General features: G+C 41.0%; 1 protein-coding gene across 2 annotated transcripts in view; it reads left to right on the top strand.

The window, feature by feature from the left end:
* Positions 1-14,573, top strand: part of RSL24D1 (ribosomal L24 domain containing 1) — a 90,761-nt gene extending 76,188 nt beyond the window's left edge. The window contains exon 6 of one of the 2 annotated variants that reach the window (XM_055087955.1): positions 14,420-14,573. In XM_055087955.1, coding sequence (XP_054943930.1) covers positions 14,420-14,544 — 125 coding nt within the window. In that variant the 3' untranslated portion in view covers positions 14,545-14,573. Of the gene's footprint in view, positions 1-14,396 lie in introns of both variants that reach the window. The other variant, XM_024128938.3, reaches the window with a different exon arrangement.
* The last annotated feature ends 3,890 nt before the right edge of the window (positions 14,574-18,463 follow it).

Genomic DNA, 18,463 nt, shown 5'->3' with positions numbered 1-18,463 from the left:
CTGGTGGTGCAGTGGTTGAGAGTCCGCCTGCCGATGCAGGGGACACGGGTTCGTGCCCCGGTCCGGGAAGATCCCACATACCGCGGAGCGGCTGGGCCCGTGAGCCATGGCCGCTGAGCCTTCGCGTCCGGAGCCTGTGCTCCGCAAAGGGAGAAGCCACAACAGTGAGAGGCCCGCAAACCAAACCAAAACAAAACAAAAAACGAGTGAAGAAGGCCTACAAGAGCTATCAATTTCCATCATAAGGGCAAACATTTGAATAACTGGAGTCTGGAAGAGAAGAAAAGAGAAGGAGAAGGGGGCAGAGAGTTTAAAGAAATAATAGTGAGAACTTCCCAGACCTGAGGAAGGACATGGATATACAAGTCACGAAAAAGACAGAAAACTATCCCATTCACATTAGCATCAAAAACAATAAAATACCTAAGAACAAATTTATCCAAGGAAGTGAAAGATCTGTACAGTGAAAACTACAAGACTTTGCTGAAAGAAATAAAAGATACAAACAAATGAAGGAACATCCCATGTTCATGGATTGTAAGAGTTAATATTGTTAAAATGTTCATGCTACCCAAAACCATCTGTAGATTCAACACAATCCCTATCATAATTACAATGACATTTTTCACAGAAATAGTAAATGTTTTAAAATTTGTATGGAGCCACAAAAGATGCCAAATAGCTAAAGCAATCCTGAGAAAGAACAAACCAGAGGCATCACACTTCCTGATTTCAAACTACACTACAAAGCTATAGGAATTAAAGTGTGGGGTTGGCATAGACACATAGACCAATGGAAGAGAATAGAGCACCTAGAATTAACCACCCACCCCAACAAATATTTGCTAAGGGAGCAAGGAACATCCAGTGCAGGGAGGATAGTCTCCAACAAATGGTGTTGGAAAACTAGATAACCAAATGCAGAAAAATGAAATTAGATCTTATCTTACATCACTCAAAATTTACTTGAGAGAAATGGGTGAAGGAGATCAAAAGGTAAAAATGAACACCACCCTCTGAACATCTCCCTACATGAGTCATCTGTGGGCTGCTTATTTTGCTTCCCAGAGCTTAATTCCAAAGCTGCATTTCTTCCCCCCCACACTCCTTTCCTCCTTCCCTTACCATATCAAGAGTTAAAAAACTACTTGGGAACACAGTGGATAAGGAAGGAAGGGAAGGTAGGGGGAGTGATATTCTATCATCAAGGAAGCTGCAAAAAAGATATACTGTGGTCAAAGAAGGAGAAGACAAGAAGAGTAAAGAGAGACACACATTCTGTTCCTGTTGTATTTCCTTTCCTTATCCCTAAAATGATTCTAACAGAAATTGGGCTCTGTCTTTTCCCTTTCTCAACTCCTATCCTGGCAAATATTGTAAGGTTATTTTGCTGGTACAGCTCCTGAGGTTAGGTAAAGATCCAGGGAAAGCAACAAGACTCCAGCATTCAGGTTTTGACCTTAGTCTTGATGCAGAACTACCGCTTTCATGGGTGTGCTATTTGGTAATTGTGAGATTTGTTACAGTATGGAAAAAAGAAAAAATTAACTTGAAATGGATCAAAGAATTAAACTTAAGACTTGAAACCATAAAACTCCTAAAGAAAACAGGGAAGGAGCTCGTCAATACCAGTCTTGGTAAAGACTGTTTGGATATGACACTAAAAGCACAAACAGCAAAAGTGAGAGTATGTCAAACTTAAACACTTCTGCACAGCAAAATAAACAATTGTCAAAATGAAAAGGCAACCTACAAAACTGGAGAGAATTTTTGCAAATCATGCATTGGATAAGGGGTTAATATCCAAAATTTGTGAAGAACTTATACAACTGAATAGCAAAAATCCAATCCATGAAATGGGCAGAGAAACGGAATAGACATTTTTCCAAAGATGATATACAGATGACCAACCGGTACATGAAAAGATGCTCAACATCACTAATCATCAGGGAAATGCAAATCAAAACCACAATGAGCTATCACTTACATCTGTCAGAACAGCTATTATCCAAGGACAAGAAATAAGTGTCGGCAAGGATGTGGAGAAAAGGGAACCTTTGTGCACAGTTGGTGGGAGTGTAAATTGGTGCAGCCACTGTAGGAAACGATATGGAGTTTCCTCAAAAAATTAAAAATAGAACTACTATACCATTCAGCAACTCCACTTCTGGGTATATATCAAAAGGAAATGAAACCATTAGGTCAAAAAGATATCTACACTTCCCTGTCCATTGTAGCATTATTGACAATAGCCAAGATATGGAAAAACCTGTCCATCAGTGAATGAATAAATGAAGATGTGATATATACGTACACACATACAAACACAATGGAATGTACTTCAGCCATTAGAAAGAAGGAAATCCTGCCGTAGGTGACAACATGGATGGAACTTGAGGGCATTATGCTAAATTAAATGTCAGACATAGAAAGATAAATACTGTATGATATCACTTACGTGTGGAATTTAAAAGTCCAAGCTCAGAGAAACAGAATGATAGTTACCCTGGGTCTGGGGAAAATGGGAAGGTGTTGGTCAAAGAGTACCAACTTCCAGTTATAAGACGAATATGTTCTGGGGAATCTCACATACAGCATGATGATCATAGTTAATAATTTTATATTATACTTATTTATAAGTATATATTTATATAAATATAAATAAATATTTATATTTATACTTGAAAGTTGCTAAGAGAATAATCTTAAATATTCTCACAACAAATAAATGATTATATGATGCTATGGTGGTAATCATTTGGCTAAACAAACATAACAAATTGACATATTGTACACCTTAGACTTGCACAATATTATGTCAGTTATATCTTGATAAAGCTGGAAACCCTCCTCCACCAAACCCAAAGAAAAAAAGTACAATTCAAATCATGTTTTGTTCAATGGGTGGGGGGCGGAAAGATTCTACTGGAAATATTAGACATTCCTTAGGTCTGAATTGCAGGATAGGAATTATGTTTGAATTTGGCAACTTATATTTGCTCCATTGTTGGGGAAGAGAATAAAAATAGAGCTTGCATGTATTGGGCAGAAAATAAGGGCTGGAAGCTCCTGATCCCGCTGAGGAATGGTAGGCAGTGGAGGGCATGACTTAGGGCTATGAGTACAGTGGAAAGGCTGCACGTCTCTCTGGCTGATCTTACCATGCTAATTTGGACAGATGTGGAAGACAATACAAGTGGAGCTCTGAGGCTGCTGAGGCTACTGTTAACCATGGGCTCAGTCTACCAGTTGGGACGATCTGTGTCCAAGGCAGTGATGAAAGCTGGACAGACAATATTCTTACCAGTAAGAGAAGCTAAGGAGGTTAGGATCGATTCTGGTCAAGGTCTCTAATGGAAATAAAAAAGGAATGGCTTATTTTCTTCTGACCTCTTTTTTCCCATCTCTACTTTTAGTTCTATCAGGGAAAGGCAGTGGGCTTTCATACATGGGTTAAAATTACTCAGATATTGATTTGAATGGAAAAACTATGTGAAAGAAAATAGTGAAGTAAACCTATTTATAAGGATGATTTGGGATATTTCCCATCAGTGAAGTATCAAGAAACAATTTCAGATTATACAACTAGAAATGGGGCAAGTATGATTTAGGTTATGGAAATCTTTGGAAGTAAGTGTCTCTCCACTACCATGAGATTTCACTCAGAGATGATAATCTGGTATTTGTACAGAGCTCTAAACTTTTCATAGCATTTTCATACACTTCGTTCACTTGAGGTGCATGACAATCCTGTATGGTTTGTAGAACACCTATTATTCCTCTGTGACAGAGAACTAAACTGAGACTCACAAAGGCCCAAGAGACTTGCTCAAATCATATATCCAGTTAAAGGCAGAGCTATGCTTAGAAGTGGACTCTCAATACTGTTTGCTCCGTTTTCTCTAGTTCTGTTTTAGCACAACCTGCAAATGACACGTCATGCTTTGACCTGGACCAGTTTTTAGATGACTCAGACGTTCAGAAAATGTGCTGGATCTTCCTTGGTGGGTGATTCCAGCATATTATGGTGTTTAGAAGAACAGCTAGGGGCTAACAGTGGGAGTAGAGTGGCTGCTGCTTCTTTTCTAGGGGAAGAACAGGACAGTTTAAACTGACTTGAAGGTGAAAACTGCCTCTTGAAAAATCTTTGTTTTGTAAAAAGAGACCATTTGGTTGCAGCCTTGTGCAGGGATAATTATGGCTTGAATCAGCTGAACTCTTGGTGGATACATTTATTTCCACAAAATTATACTTGGAGAGTTTTAAATGACCAGTTTCTCAAAATATCAGCAAGTAGAAAATGAACAAATCAAATCCCAATTAATTTTCTGGGTCTAATATTGCAGTGATGGTTTTTAGTCAGATAAAAATATATTTACTCAGAACATAAGTACGCATAAGGAGAATGGGCAAAGACAGCTATATTAGAATTTTTTATGTTTCCTTTACTGTTATTTATTTTCTGCATCAAAAGATATTCACTAGGTACTCTTTCCTGTGAAAGTAGGTAGGGCAAGTATTCCTATTCTTCAGAGGGCACTTATTTTGTTTTCCATTTTTAAGGCTACCTTAGAGTTGAAAATTCATGTCTTCAGCTAGGGACCAAATTTGCCCTAAGGGCAATCAATGTTACACATCCAAGAATGGACATTTATTTGTAGTGATCACTGCCATGGGCTTTGGGGAAGTGTTTAAGATAAAACAATATTCATGACTCTGTCTTTTTCCTCAAGACCAAGCTGGTTCTCATTAGCTAATCCTCCAACAACACAGGCAAGGAACTGGACCCTCACTGCCTCAGTCATTTGATCTGAACTAGGCTTCAGATTTTCTCACCTGGTTCATGACTTTATGGAGAAGCTTGAAAGACTTCTCTTACTTGGCTTGATTCTCAGAGTGGTCTGGATTCTGCTTATGAGTTGACCTGGTGGGGACATTGGTCACAAGGATCTGAAGTATTCCTCTGGATCAACCGAATTATACAGAGTATATACTGAGAGTGGCAGAAAGCATCTTAACAGGGAAACAGGTAGCAGGAAAAAAAAAAAAAGAGGTTAAAGAAATGAAGTAAAGACAGTGATTTGTCAGTGTTGAGACTGATTCTTACAGGTTAGAATTTCAACATTGGCACTATTGACATTTTGGGCTAAATAGTTCTTTGTTGTGGGGACACCCTGTGCATTGTAGGATGTTTAGCATCAACCCTGGCCTGTACCCACTACGTGCCAGTGTTACTCCTCCCCACTTGTGACAACGAAAAATGTCCCCAGACATGGCCAAACATCCCCTAGAGGGCAAAATTGCTCCCTATTGAGAACCACTGTTACAGGCTAATATAGCTATAGTTGATGACTAGTAGGTTGTGATATAATCAGCCTTAGGTTTACTCTTTAGATGCTTCTGGGAGCATGACTGAGTTGAAGGGCTTTGGAGTCAAACAAACCTGAGCTTAGATCCAGTTCTGTCACTTACTTGCCATGTGACACTGGGTAATTTAACCTCAGGCTTTTCATCTATAGTGGTAACAGTGCCTATTTCCCTGGGCCATGTGACAAATACCCGCAGCATTGTGCCAGGAACAGTCAGGGCTCACTAGATGTTAGTCTCCATTCTTCCTCCCTTTCTTCTTTCCCCTTCTCCCAAGGTGGGCTGTGAAAGCAGGGAAACCAAGGGACTGAGCAGGTGGAAGTTCTGGTCCATATTCTATCCCCTTACCTAGTATCAGACTTCTTGTGAGCTCCATAAACATTAAGAAGGTGAACATTTGAGGTTTAGCCATAAGGAACACCTAAATCTTTGCAACTGGAGACGTGTAGGAATATGTATGTGTTTATACGTATATACAACACACTGCTCAAGTCATTTGCTGTGTGCCTTTGGGCCATAACTCATCCTGAAAAGTGATCCACTTTGGGGAACTGAGGCAACAATAGATATATCCTCAGACCATTCTACAGATCTGTGAAGTGACTGGGATGATGGTCACACTTCCTTATGCAGCTGACCCTACAATCCTGAAAATTTATCAGCTCTGACCACTACTGTCAACCTATAGCAAGCATACAGCTCTAAATCTGGACCCTGCCCACCAGTGTGGACATAGTGCTTTTGCTGCACAACATAGGAGGGAGTATCTGAGCTGTGGATGGCTGAAAGAAAGGCAGCTTGTTAGACACTGCACAGGGAGGGGAGAGGCTGTCAGCATGAGAAGTGTGGGAAAAGGAACATCACGACACTGCCTCAAACAAAACAGCACTGAAGGGCTTGCTGCGAAGCTCCACAAATAGAACCACACTGCATATGGGAACCAGAGATAGGGTCAGGAGACATCAGGTAGGCGAGATACTGGACTGTGTACCAGACTGTTTGCCTTCTCAGCTTGTTTTGCTGCTTAATAGCAGTCTGCAAGTCACTGCATATTTCCTCAGTTTCTACCTCTATAAAGCTTACTCTGCCTGCTTCTAAGGATGTTGTTAAGATCAAACAAGGCAATACACGTAAATGGGCAATTGAAGCCCTGAGCATGGCAGGTGTTACTTTTCTACATGAGGCCGAAAACAGTCAAGAAACAGCACCTGTTGCCAGTATCACAGTAACGGTGACTAATGTAGTAAACATGTATGTGCTAGGAGATTACCAATGAATCATTGGTATCTCTACGACTCTGTGAATTTGATACTTTTATTCCCATTTCACCAGTAAAGTTAAGTGATTTGTTCGAGGAACTCGGTCCTGCCTATTTCCAGAGATTGTACTCTTCTCACTACCTTACATGCCTCCCCTAAATTCTTCGTACATTCATAGGCTGTCAGTATGGTGAGACTGAAGTATGACTCTTATTTTTAAGCTTTCCTTTCTTCATAACTACTCAGTCCTGTAATTTCCCACCTTAGAAATGTACACAAGCTTTGATCTAGTAAAGCTTCAGTCCAGGGCTTCCCCGGTGGCGCAGTGGTTGAGAGTCCGCCTGCCGATACAGGGGACACTGGTTCGTGCCCTGGTCCGGGAAGATCCCACATGCCGCGGAGCGGCTGGGGTTGTGAGCCATAGCCGCTGAGCCTGCGCGTCCGGAGCCTGTGCTCCGCAACGGGAGAGGCCACAACAGTGACAGGCCCGCGTACCGCAAAAAAAAAAAAAAAAAAAAAAAAGCTTCAGTCTGGAGACTGGCCTTCCCATTTTCCTGAGTATGTGAGTTCTAACAAAGCAGAATTCCGGCAACCTTGCCATGGCCTTGGGAGCAGCTTAGAAAGCCACCTGTGCACAGAGTCCCCATTACACACTGAAAACCACAGCAATTGCAACAAGGCTAAGGATTAGGGATAGTGGGAGGATGAGATCTTTAATCTCTGTATTATTGTTCTGTCATTGCTATAGCAAATCACCACAAATTTAGCCACGTTAATCAATACAAACTTATTATTTTACAGTTCTGTAGGTCAGAAGTCTGATGTGAGTCTCACTAGACTAAGGTCAAGGTATCAGCAGGGCTACATTCCTTTCTGGAGGATCTAGAAAAGAATCTGTTTTCTTACTTTTTTCAGCTTCTAGAGACGGTCCTCATTCCCGGGTTCACAAATCTCGTCCTCCATCTTCAAAGCTAACAACTCTCTGATTGGCTTTCCACCATCATGCTTCTCTCTGACTGACTCAGGCAGGAAAGGATTTCTCCTTATAAGGGTTCAGGTGATTAGATTGGTTCCACCTGGGTAATTCATTCCCCCCTCCCCTTCTCAAAGTCCTTAACCTTAATCATATTTGCAAAGTCCCCGTTGCCACATAAGGTAGCACACTCACAAATTCTGAGGATTAGGATGTGGACATCTTTGGGGTATTATTTTGCCTACCACAGTCCCCATTCAGATTACAAGTACAAGAGGCATAAACAGGTTTGGGAACAAACACAACTGACTCTTAGTAAACATACAACTAACTTATTAGTGGAAGCAGAAGTGTGTGGATGTACTAGGGAGTGGCTGACTAGCCCACATAATGTGACTGTTCAGTATGCATTGTCATCTCTGTTTTATAGACAGAATGGACACTGCTGGTTAACATGGTGAAATGTTAAATGGGAGTCAATTAATACAATTTCTACTGCCATTTGTTCGGTAGGGCAGGTTTGGGAAGCTGAGTTTGATAGTGTTGTCAGGAGCTTGAGTGCTGGTGTTTTAGCCTCGAGGGACAAAACAATTAAAAACTATCCCTTGATGCCATATAGGAGTGAAGTGAGAGCACCTGCTGGCCTTCAGGGCTGGGCACCCATTGATTTTGAGGTGAGAAGCTGGGTGGTTATTGAAGGTGACTGATAATGGGGCTAGAGAGGAACAGGAATAAACAGGTCTTTACAAATTTGAACTTGGCTCAATACTTCTTCTCTATGAAGATGTCTTTTTCCTTCTCCTCAGCCAGAGATTTTAACATTTTGTGAGTTCCAAATCCTCCATGTATACGTCTCACTTGCAGCTCTCATAACATGGAGTTATAATTATTTAGTTTTATGCTCAGACTGGGTGCCCCTTGAGGACAGACCCTGTATCTGATTTACTGTTGCATCCCATGATCTGGTTCAGTGTCTGTTACAGAGTGAGGGACCGAGGGCATGCAAAATCTAGAGGATTTACACCCATGGTTACCGGTCAGGGTCATACATAGTCTTCCAAAGAAGTAGAGGGTCCCACTTAATGCCTCATGAGAGGCTAGAAATGGTGCTTGGCAATGGAGGTTTAAATTAGGATCAGCTTTTGGGACTTCCTGTTGGTCCAGTGGTTAAGACTCTACATTTCCACCACAGGGGGCATGAGTTCAATCCCTTGTGGGGAGAACCAAGATGCCGTGTGGAGCGGCCAAAAAAAAAGAAAAAAATTAGGATCAGCTTTTATTGTTGGCGGGGAAAGGGCTGTCTTCCAGATCATTCTGTAGGGGACTGTAGGGTTCTGTTGTGCTGGCTGGTTTTCATTATGTCTTTGACTGGTTTAAAAGCAGGTTCAAGTTGACTAGTGCAGCAGAAACTGATAGAGCTAATTGCCCTGGAGGCGGCCAGCAAGATTACTGTGTGATGATGCAGTTGTGTAATCCTTCTAGGCATAGGATTGCTAGTTGTGGTGATTTGCAATGATCACATAAGGCAGTGAAACACCTAACGCCCCTTTTCTCTTCAAATATGTTTAATGAAGTAGACATGGCATCATGTTAGTAGAATTAAACAGAGTTGCTTTAAAATGTGTGTTTACTGTTTTTGGCTCAGTTATTTCAGGGTCTGTTTCTGCCAAATTGTTTTGCCAATGGTGCAAACCAGCTCAGACTATTGTTCATAGAGCTGGGATGGTCTACAGTTGTGGTGTATGGATAGTAACCTTGTCACAATTGCAGGTTAGATACTAGATTTCATTTCTTCTACCACTTTAAATTTAGAAGTGGTCTAAACTCATTTTGGAAATCCTTTGGAAATAGTCTAGATATGTTTTGCGTGGTCAATAAGGGTGGTCTCTGCTGAATGGTACAGAAATTGGTGGAAAGTACCATGTAGTTTTATCACAATTCTTGGTCTGATTGCTCTTTTCCTCAATTCATTTGAATATTTCTCTCAGATAGGTTAATGCTACTTCATCTATTTCATCTTGGCCTTGTGGTGTTGATTTTTATGCATTCTCAGAATAGTTTGGCCTCATGGTAGTTCTGAGTCAAATGCAGCAGGAAAGGATGAAAAATAGCTTTACTTTTGCAACTTAGTTTTTTTTTTTTTTTTTTTTTTTTTTTTTGCGGTACGCGGGCCTCTCACTGTTGTGGCCTCTCCCGTTGGGGAGCACAGGCTCCAGACGCGCAGGCTCAGAGACCATGGCCCACGGGCCTAGCCGCTCCGCGGCATGTGGGATCTTCCCGGACTGGGGCACGAACTTGTGTTCCCTGCATCGGCAGGCGGACTCTCAACCACTGCACCACCAGGGAAGCCCGCAACTTACTTTCTTAATCAACATTTATGAGTAAAAATGTAGAAGAAAACATGTGTGACTCCCTGAAGTTTGTCCTGAGGCTAAAACTGTTAATCCTTTGGAGAGAGCCAAATCTGAGAATTACCTGCAGCAGCAAAATCCTACAAAAGGTGAGGCAGTTGTTATGTGTATTGGTCAAGGTTCTCCAGAGAAACAGAACCAATAGGATGGATTTAGATATTTACACATTTATACATTTATCTATCTATCTATCTATCTATCTATCTATCTATCTAATCTATAAAGAGGTTTATTGTAAGGAGTTGGCTCATGCAGTTATAGAGGCTAAGTCCCTAGATCTTCAGTTGGCAAACTGGAGACACAGGAGATGCTGTGCAGTTCCAGTCCCAAAGATGGCAGGCTCGACCTGAAACACCAGTGTGAACCTGAACTTTGGAAAAGACCAATGTCCCAGGTCATTAAATCAGGAGGGAGGAGTTCCTGCTTGTTCAAATTTTTTGTTTTATCCGGTCTTCATTTGATTGGATGAGGCCCTACCCACATTAGAGAGGGCAATTTGCTTTATTTAGTCTATCAATTCAAATGGTAATCTTATCCAGAAACGCCATCAAAGACATACCAAGAATAATGTTTGACCACATGTCTGGGCACCTTTTGGCCCAGTCAAGTTGACGTAAAATTAATCTATATGGTATGCAAGAAAGTGTTCCTTCAAGAATCCCCTGATTCTGCCAGAATTTGGTTCTACAAAAATTAAGAGCCTCAGGTGACACAGATTCTTTTTCAGAATGGAAAATAAGCATAGATCTCTACTTATCCATGCATCAATTTTAACTGGATAACAGAAGATACCTGATGATCAGACATTCAGTCAAGAAAAATAGAGGTGACAACTTTAAGATACAGTTACAGCAAATTTAAGTTTGCTTTTTAAGATAAGAAGGCAGCTGTCAGATACCACTTCTAGGATAGTAGTGTGAGGAATTCTGTGGACCCATTCCTCAGTGAAATAAGTATACCTACTGAAAACCAAAAAATAAAGCCAAACTATTTAAAGTCTGGAAAATTTCCAAAGGGTATGCAGTAAATGAAGAAACATTTATTCAATAAAATATCTGAAACAGAGTATGATTAGTGAGACTCCGTGGCACTTGACCCATGATCAGCTCCCCTCACCATCAGCTTGATGGAAGCACTACTTCTGGTGGGTGTGACTAAGAAGATGGGGCTCCCTCTCCTCTCAGCTTCTGATCAGGGGATGTGGTATTTACCAGGAGGGGCAGGTCTCCAGCCCTTTTCATTCCCTCAATCTCTGAGTTGAAGAGGCTAATTTACTGGTGAGAGAGACTGAGAAGTCAGGTGGCCCCTTTCGTCCACCCAGCCCTCACTCATTGGGCAGATCTACCCCAGGTGGGACAGGATGAGCATATTTGTCCCCAATTTCCCTGTCCTGGCTCACTTGTAGAGCAGAGGTTCCAAACCAGGAGAGGTAAGTCAAGAAGACCAGAGGCTACCACACCTGCTCAGTGCCTGGAGAAGGAGCTCAGAAATTTTGCCCAAGAGAAGAGGCAAAAGATATATCTGAAGCTCTCCCCAACGGGACTGAATTTATTTGAAGAAGAATGTGGGGAAGTTTAAACCTGGGATGCTCTCCAAAATATGAACGTTTTGATGGTAAGCAAATAAGAGGAGGCTGGTAGCTCTTACAAATTAAGAGCAACAAACTAAATCACAGACAAGTTATTTTGGCAGTGAGAACTGGAGAGAGACTGCTAAGAAGATCCTTCTTCACGTCAGAACAAACCTCAAAAACTGGTCTCAAAAATGACTACTGTCTGAATTTAATTGGATGAGATCGTGGAGCAATTTATGCCCAAAGCATTGTTGAACACAATAGCCCTATGAGCTGGTGGAGCCTAGCGACTGGGTGTGATACCAAGTGAGGCAGACATCTTAACAGAGAGACTCTCAAAGACAGCTCTGCTAAAACCAATTTCATCCAAAAGGCTTCATCTCTGGTGAGGTATTGGACTTCACTAAAATAGTATCCAAGTGTCCAAACACGTAAAAAGGCAAACATGCACAAAAAAGAAAAATCCCCAGAGATGGGGGATGAAATCAATATCCAGAGTTTCTAAAATGTCCAGTTTTCAACAAAAAATAATGAGAGATGCAAAGAAACAGTGTGACCTATCCACAGGGAAAAAGGTAGGCAATAGAAACTGCCTGTGGGAGGGCTCAGACATCAGATTTAATAGACAAAGACTTCAAATCAGCCATTATATAAATACGTTCAAAGAACTGAAGGAAATCATGCTTATAGAAGTAAAGGAAAGTATGAAGAACGTTTCATCAAATAGAGAATATCAATAAAAATATATGAATTATAAAAAGGAATCAGGACTTCCCTGGCAGTCCAGTGGTTAAGACTCTGTGCTCCCAATGCAGGGGAAGATCCTGCATGCCCCATGGTGCAGCCAAAAAAAAAAAGAATCAAATTGAAATTCTGGAGTTGAAAGCACAACAACTGAAATGAAAAATTCACCAGAAGCGCTTGACAGTAGTTTTGAACTGGAAGAAGAAAGAATCATCAAACTTAAAGATAGCTCGATAGAGATTATATAATATGAAGAACAGAGAGAAAAAAGAATAAGGAAAAATGAAGAGAGCCTCAGAAAAATCTGGGAAAACACCAAGCACACTTACATATGTGTAATGAGAGTACCAGAAGGATAGGATAGAGAGAAAGGAGAAGAAAATATATCCAAAGAAATAATGGTTGAAAAATTCCCAAATTTGATGAAAATGATTAACCTACATTTCCAAGGAGCTCAACAAATTCCAAGTGGGATAAACTCAAAGACTCACACCCAGACATATCATTGCAGAAATGATGAAATCCAGACAAAGAGAAAATCTTGAAACCATCAAGGGAAAAATAACTTATGTATGAGGGAACACCAATAAGAGTTGAAGTACATGAATCATAGACTTACAGAGCTGCAGCCTCAGAAAAGAACTTTCACATATGGTGAATCATGCGTCAATACTTTCTAATGTTGTGTGCATCGCAGACATCACGGTTCTCTTTCTCTTTGTACTTAACCTCAGCCTCATATTCCTCACAAACGACCATCCATGCACCCAGTGAGAGTCAACTAGGTCATGCATACGACATGAAATACAATATTTATCATCCCAGCCTCATTTCACAGACGAGGAAAATCAAGGGCTAGAAGTCACACAGAGTTAGAGGCAGATGCAGAAATAGCTCCCGAGACTCCTGACAGCTGGTCCATTGTACCATTCTGCATTTGTTCAGATCTACCAGCATCACAGGTCCTTTTACATTTCTATCTGAGGAGCTTTTAAATAACCAACCAACCTTGTTTGTTCTATTCCATATGAACAGAGAGCTCTAGGACTGGAGCATTCATGCTTGAAAAGGGGTGATTAATCAGCACCGAGAGAGGTTGTTATATACAGTATATTAAAAAAAACCTCTCTCTCATATTTCAGGCTTCCTTGGGATTCCCCTGGGGTTCAAAGTTATGTCCCTGAAGTTCTCCTTTCAGTCTCCCCCCTCCCCACCCCCGGCAGGCACAGGGGACATCCTGCTGGCGAGGTTGTGCATTACTGGTATCCCAGAGGCAGTTCTAAATGTCCACAGGTAAAGCCTCCCATCTGTCTCAAGTTTTGATCTTCAAAACTGAGAACTGGCAGACCAACAGGTGCATCAGGTTAGCAAGTATGTATTTGGCTCATACTTATTAATACACCTCACAATAGGAAATTGACAACTGAATGTACCTCATGCCTTAGAATTTTATTTATTTAGTTAGGTTTTCTTCTCTCTCTCCTCTCTTAGTTTGAAGAATCAGCTCTGAGAGCCCGGCAGGCTTGGTAAATCAGTTACATAACAGAGTCTCCTGCCCCCTCCCGAACTGATTGGGAGCTATCAGTGGTTGAGTTAGTGTGAATCACAGCTTCCAAAGAGAATCCAACGAAGTCTCTTTCCACTGTCCCCACTTACCCATTTCTTGTGCAGTTCTCTACCCTCTGCAAGTCCATCCTACATCCTGGAAAGTCCCCTCATTTCACAGGCCTACCTGCTGGGCAGGGTTGATGTTGGCATTCCAGAAGGCTAGGATTGCAACTGTTTTCCTCTTGCTTATTGTCACGAATGTCAGGTGATGTCACCACTGCCTTGTACTCTTCAACCTCCTACCCATCTGACTGATTTTGCTGAGAGACCAGCTTCTACTGAGAACTGATAGATAATAACTGTCTCTAAGGATTGCCTAGAAATACTTTATAAATACTTCAGGGCTACATTTTATTTATCATTTTAGCTAAATCCACTCAGATTGTTCCTACAAACACAGCTGTGTGATATTTGATAAATGGAAATGTAAAAATCTGTCTCATCTATTTGGTTTCTTTTAGATGCTATTCCTGCTTCTTTTCAGATGAGTCCTTTCAGCTGGAAGCGACTTGCAATATTGATCCTAGGAAGGCGGCCAACCACCAGCGGCTTCAGATGGAACTCAAGCCTCTTTGCATTGAGATCTGGTTGTCTCTTCCCAAAGCCTAAAATGCCTAAAATTCCAGTTTCCTAAAATGCCTTCTCTTTCTTATATAATCTTCCACAAGTGCCCTGGGATCTGGATTAGAAGAGTATGAATGATGCTGATAGGGAAATCATTTAAAAATGTTCCTCCTCCCTGACAGTTAACCAGAAGCTATGAACTAAGTTCGAACCACTTGGACTTGGGGTGAGAACTCACAGGATGTGTGATGAGAACCAAGCTGCCTTTACAAAGTCAGAACATCTGGTTGTTTGAACACCCTGCCTCCTCCATACTCTGCTAGAAGTGCTTTTGATCACTCTTGTCTTTTTGTGAGATGGAGATGCTTCTGTAAGCAACTGTTGCCACCGTCATTGCCATACAACATCAAAATGGGCCAGAAAATTTGCTGACATGTCTGTGTGGGTGAAAACAGATGCGGTCACCAGCTTCTTAGAACATCTGCAGGGAGAGGCATCTCCATTAAACACTTTAATGTTCAAGTCAAATTTAGAAGCTAAAACCTCTATGATCCAGGGTTTAAAATTAAGCAGCTGGTAGTTCACAGTTAGCATGTCAGAGACCCAAGGAACTTATTCAGTGAAGACTGGAGAACCAGAAGCTCACAACTGAGTTTGCCTAATGATACTGATGAGTGTCTTAATCTTAATGAAGATGAAATATGACATATAGCTACAGGAATATGGCTTTGAAAAAAATCTTAAAATTATTTAAAGAAGAGGGGCTGCTTAAAAATTAAAAAAAATTAATATAATTTTAAAGGTTACTTTCCATTACCAGTTATTACAAAATATTGGCTCTATTCCCCATGATGTACAATACATCCTTGAGCCTGTCTTACACCAATAGTTTGTACCGCCTACTACCCTACTCTTATACTGCCCGTCCCCCACCCTGGCACCCACTAGTTTGTTCTCTATATCTGTGAGTTGGCTTCTTTTTTGTTATATTCATCAGTTTGTTGTATTTTTTAGATTCCGCATATAAGTGATATCATACAGTATTTGTCGTTCCCTGTCTGACGTATTTCACTTAGCATAATGGAAGAGGGGCTACTTTTTAAAGGTCCTTAACAAAATAGGTTTAAAGAGAGTATTTTTCTTGTGTAAACATATTTCATTTCTATACATTAAAGTATAAGATTGAACCATGTGATATTGCAGTAATTGCACAGTTTTTGACTTACAAAAATGGAAATTCCATGTATTTCCTAAAAGCCTTCTGGTAGCTCTGAAAGGTTAGGAGGGTGCTATGAATGCTCTCTGTGCTGAAGTCGCTGAGCCTCTCCTGACTTGGTATGGAATACACTAAGCATCTCATCCCCAAATACCAGTTGCTGCCATGAACTAATCTTGCTGCAATACACTAGTTGAAACACAGTAAAAACAAGAATAATAACAACATGCATATGTGTATATTTTTTAACAGGAAGTGCCAGACACTCTCCTAAGTGCCTTACCTTTATAAATTTACATTTAGACCAAACAACAACCCTATGGGGATAATTATGTGATTCTCTTTTTTTATGGAAGAGGACACTGAGGTGCATAGAGGATAAGTAATTTGCCTGACATTCCATAGCTAGTGCATGAGGGAGTCAGGATTTGAACCTACCAGTGTGTCTCTAGAGCCTGAGCCATCCCACACTGTAGTATATGGTAGTAAGCTACTCTCTTCATTGAAATAGTCTAGGAAAGAGCACTTGGGGACCTGACTAAGGCAACAGCAGTCAGGACAGAGATGAGGGGATTTATATGACAGGTATTAATAGAATTGACAGGATTTGGTCCCACTTAGATGTGGAGGGGTAAAGGAAGGAGAGACCTGAGGATGATGAGTCCAAGGTTCCTGGTTGGTGTTGGAGGAGGGATGTTTGTGTTATCCTATCATAAGTGGAGCATTCAAAAAGAGGAAACTGGTGCTAGACCATGAATTCAGTCTTGTACATGTGTTGGGTTTGAGTTATCTGGGGAACATGAGGGTTGGGATTTCCTAGCAGACAGTTGAGTAGACAGGTCTAAGCTCAAGGGAGAGGATAGGGCTTAATAGGACTATTAAGAAGTCATCAGCATATAGGTAGGAGATGAAGTTGTGAACATGAATATAATCACCCCGAGAGAGTGAGCAGTGTGAGGGAAGATTTCCAGTGTCTGCCTTAGATTGGGCCCCCCAGGAGCAGTCCTAGAGATGGAGATTTGTGTAAAAGTGACTTAACAGGCAAGACAAGTAGGGAGGTCAGGAAGTGGGTCAGGAAAAGGAAGGAAGTCAAGCAATGGATGCAATGTTAAACTTCCACGGAGGATGACTTTGCTTTAAACCCAAGGGGAGCTCTGGAGACAGTGTAGTTCTCACTTGAGAGATGTCCTGATTTGGGGCCAAGAGAGATGGAATATTTATACTCCTCATCTGTCAGCACTGGCCAGTGGCTGCTTTTGGTGATGTGAATTCCCAAGCACTTCCAGGTCTTAGTGCAGACAAGCAAAGTGGACTCTAGCACTCTGGGGCAGCCATCCATCAGAAAGAAGTGGGAGCAGACTGTTGGGAGTGTATTAAAATTGCAAAAGGAATCTGTTGGATCACTGACACTGTCAGCCAAATGACAGAACCCCAGGATGTGTCAACATACCAGGGCCATCCAAGACAGAGGAGTTGAGTCAGCAAATGAAACTGACAAGTAGCAGTCAGGGAGATGAAAGGAGAAAGCTGTGATAGAGAAGTCAAGGAATAAGAGTTTCAAGGAGAGTGAAGTGGCTGATGAGTCACGTGCAGCAGAGAGGCCCAGACTTTAAGCAAGATCAGGTGAGTGGACGTTGGATTTGACAATGGAGGTCACCAGTGATCTTTGCTAGGCAACATGGGAGTGTTGGGGATGCAGTGTTTGAAGTCTTCGGTGGTGAGTGAATTGGCATAAGAAAGTAGAGGTAATTTAATTCTCTTGAGAAAGTTGGCATTGGTGGAGGAGAGCTATAGGAGGGTAGGTTTAGGGAGTTACACAGCTGAAGGAGAGTTTTGAAAAAACTCTTGAAGGAGTTAAGGAGGAGAAGGAAAACAGAAAGTAGAAGATTATAAAGTTAGGTTGCAATCTTAGAGATAAAATAAGATATGGGAAGAAAGAAAACTCTTCCACTGGCAGTGGAGGGAAGCATGGTGAACTGAGTTCAGATACTGATACATACACAGGTGTGGGGACAAGAAGATGGTGGAGTTCATGTCTCATGTTTCAATCTGGGTTCAATTCTCCTTTCCTTCTGGGTCTGTAGCATCTTTCTTCTCTGTGTCTTCTGCTATCTTTTAAGTTATAGTTGTTGGAGCTTTGTTTTTCATATTATTGTTTCTTATTGTACGTGAGTTGGCTTATGATACAGGAAGCAGAGTGTTTCCAAAATTTTATTTTATATAATGATCTGTTGGTAAAAATTCAATAAATATCAAAGGAGTAGAGTGTTATAACACCCAGTTGTTATTAGTGGGGTTCATTATATAAAGCAAGATTGTTTTTACTTAAAACAGTTTTTTCCCCTGAAGATTCTAATTTTCATTTGATTTGTAATGATTTTCATACATACATGAAAATAAATGACAATCCACAATATTATTTTGGTATAAATTTTAATTTGGGATTCTGGGTGTTTGAAAATGTCATAAGCCAATGAAACGAGTAGCCTCTGATCATATAGCATCTGCTGTGCTAAGTGTGGTATTGGGTACTTTAAATACATCACCTAATTTTCTTCACCGACTGTATGGGTGTCCTGTTTTCACCACTGGGAAGGAAACTGTTAAAGATCACATGCTGGTAAGGCTTTAGGAGGAGATCTTTTTAAAAGAGTATTTTCATTGGTTTAAAAAATTAAAAAAATAAATGAATGCTTATAAAAACAACAAACAAGCATACAGAAGTATACTTGTTAGGAGTGGTCATTC

This window comes from Physeter macrocephalus, chromosome 11, assembly GCF_002837175.3.
Source record: "Physeter macrocephalus isolate SW-GA chromosome 11, ASM283717v5, whole genome shotgun sequence".
NCBI lineage: Eukaryota > Metazoa > Chordata > Mammalia > Artiodactyla > Physeteridae > Physeter > Physeter macrocephalus.
This window is presented reverse-complemented; position numbering and strand designations above follow the sequence as displayed.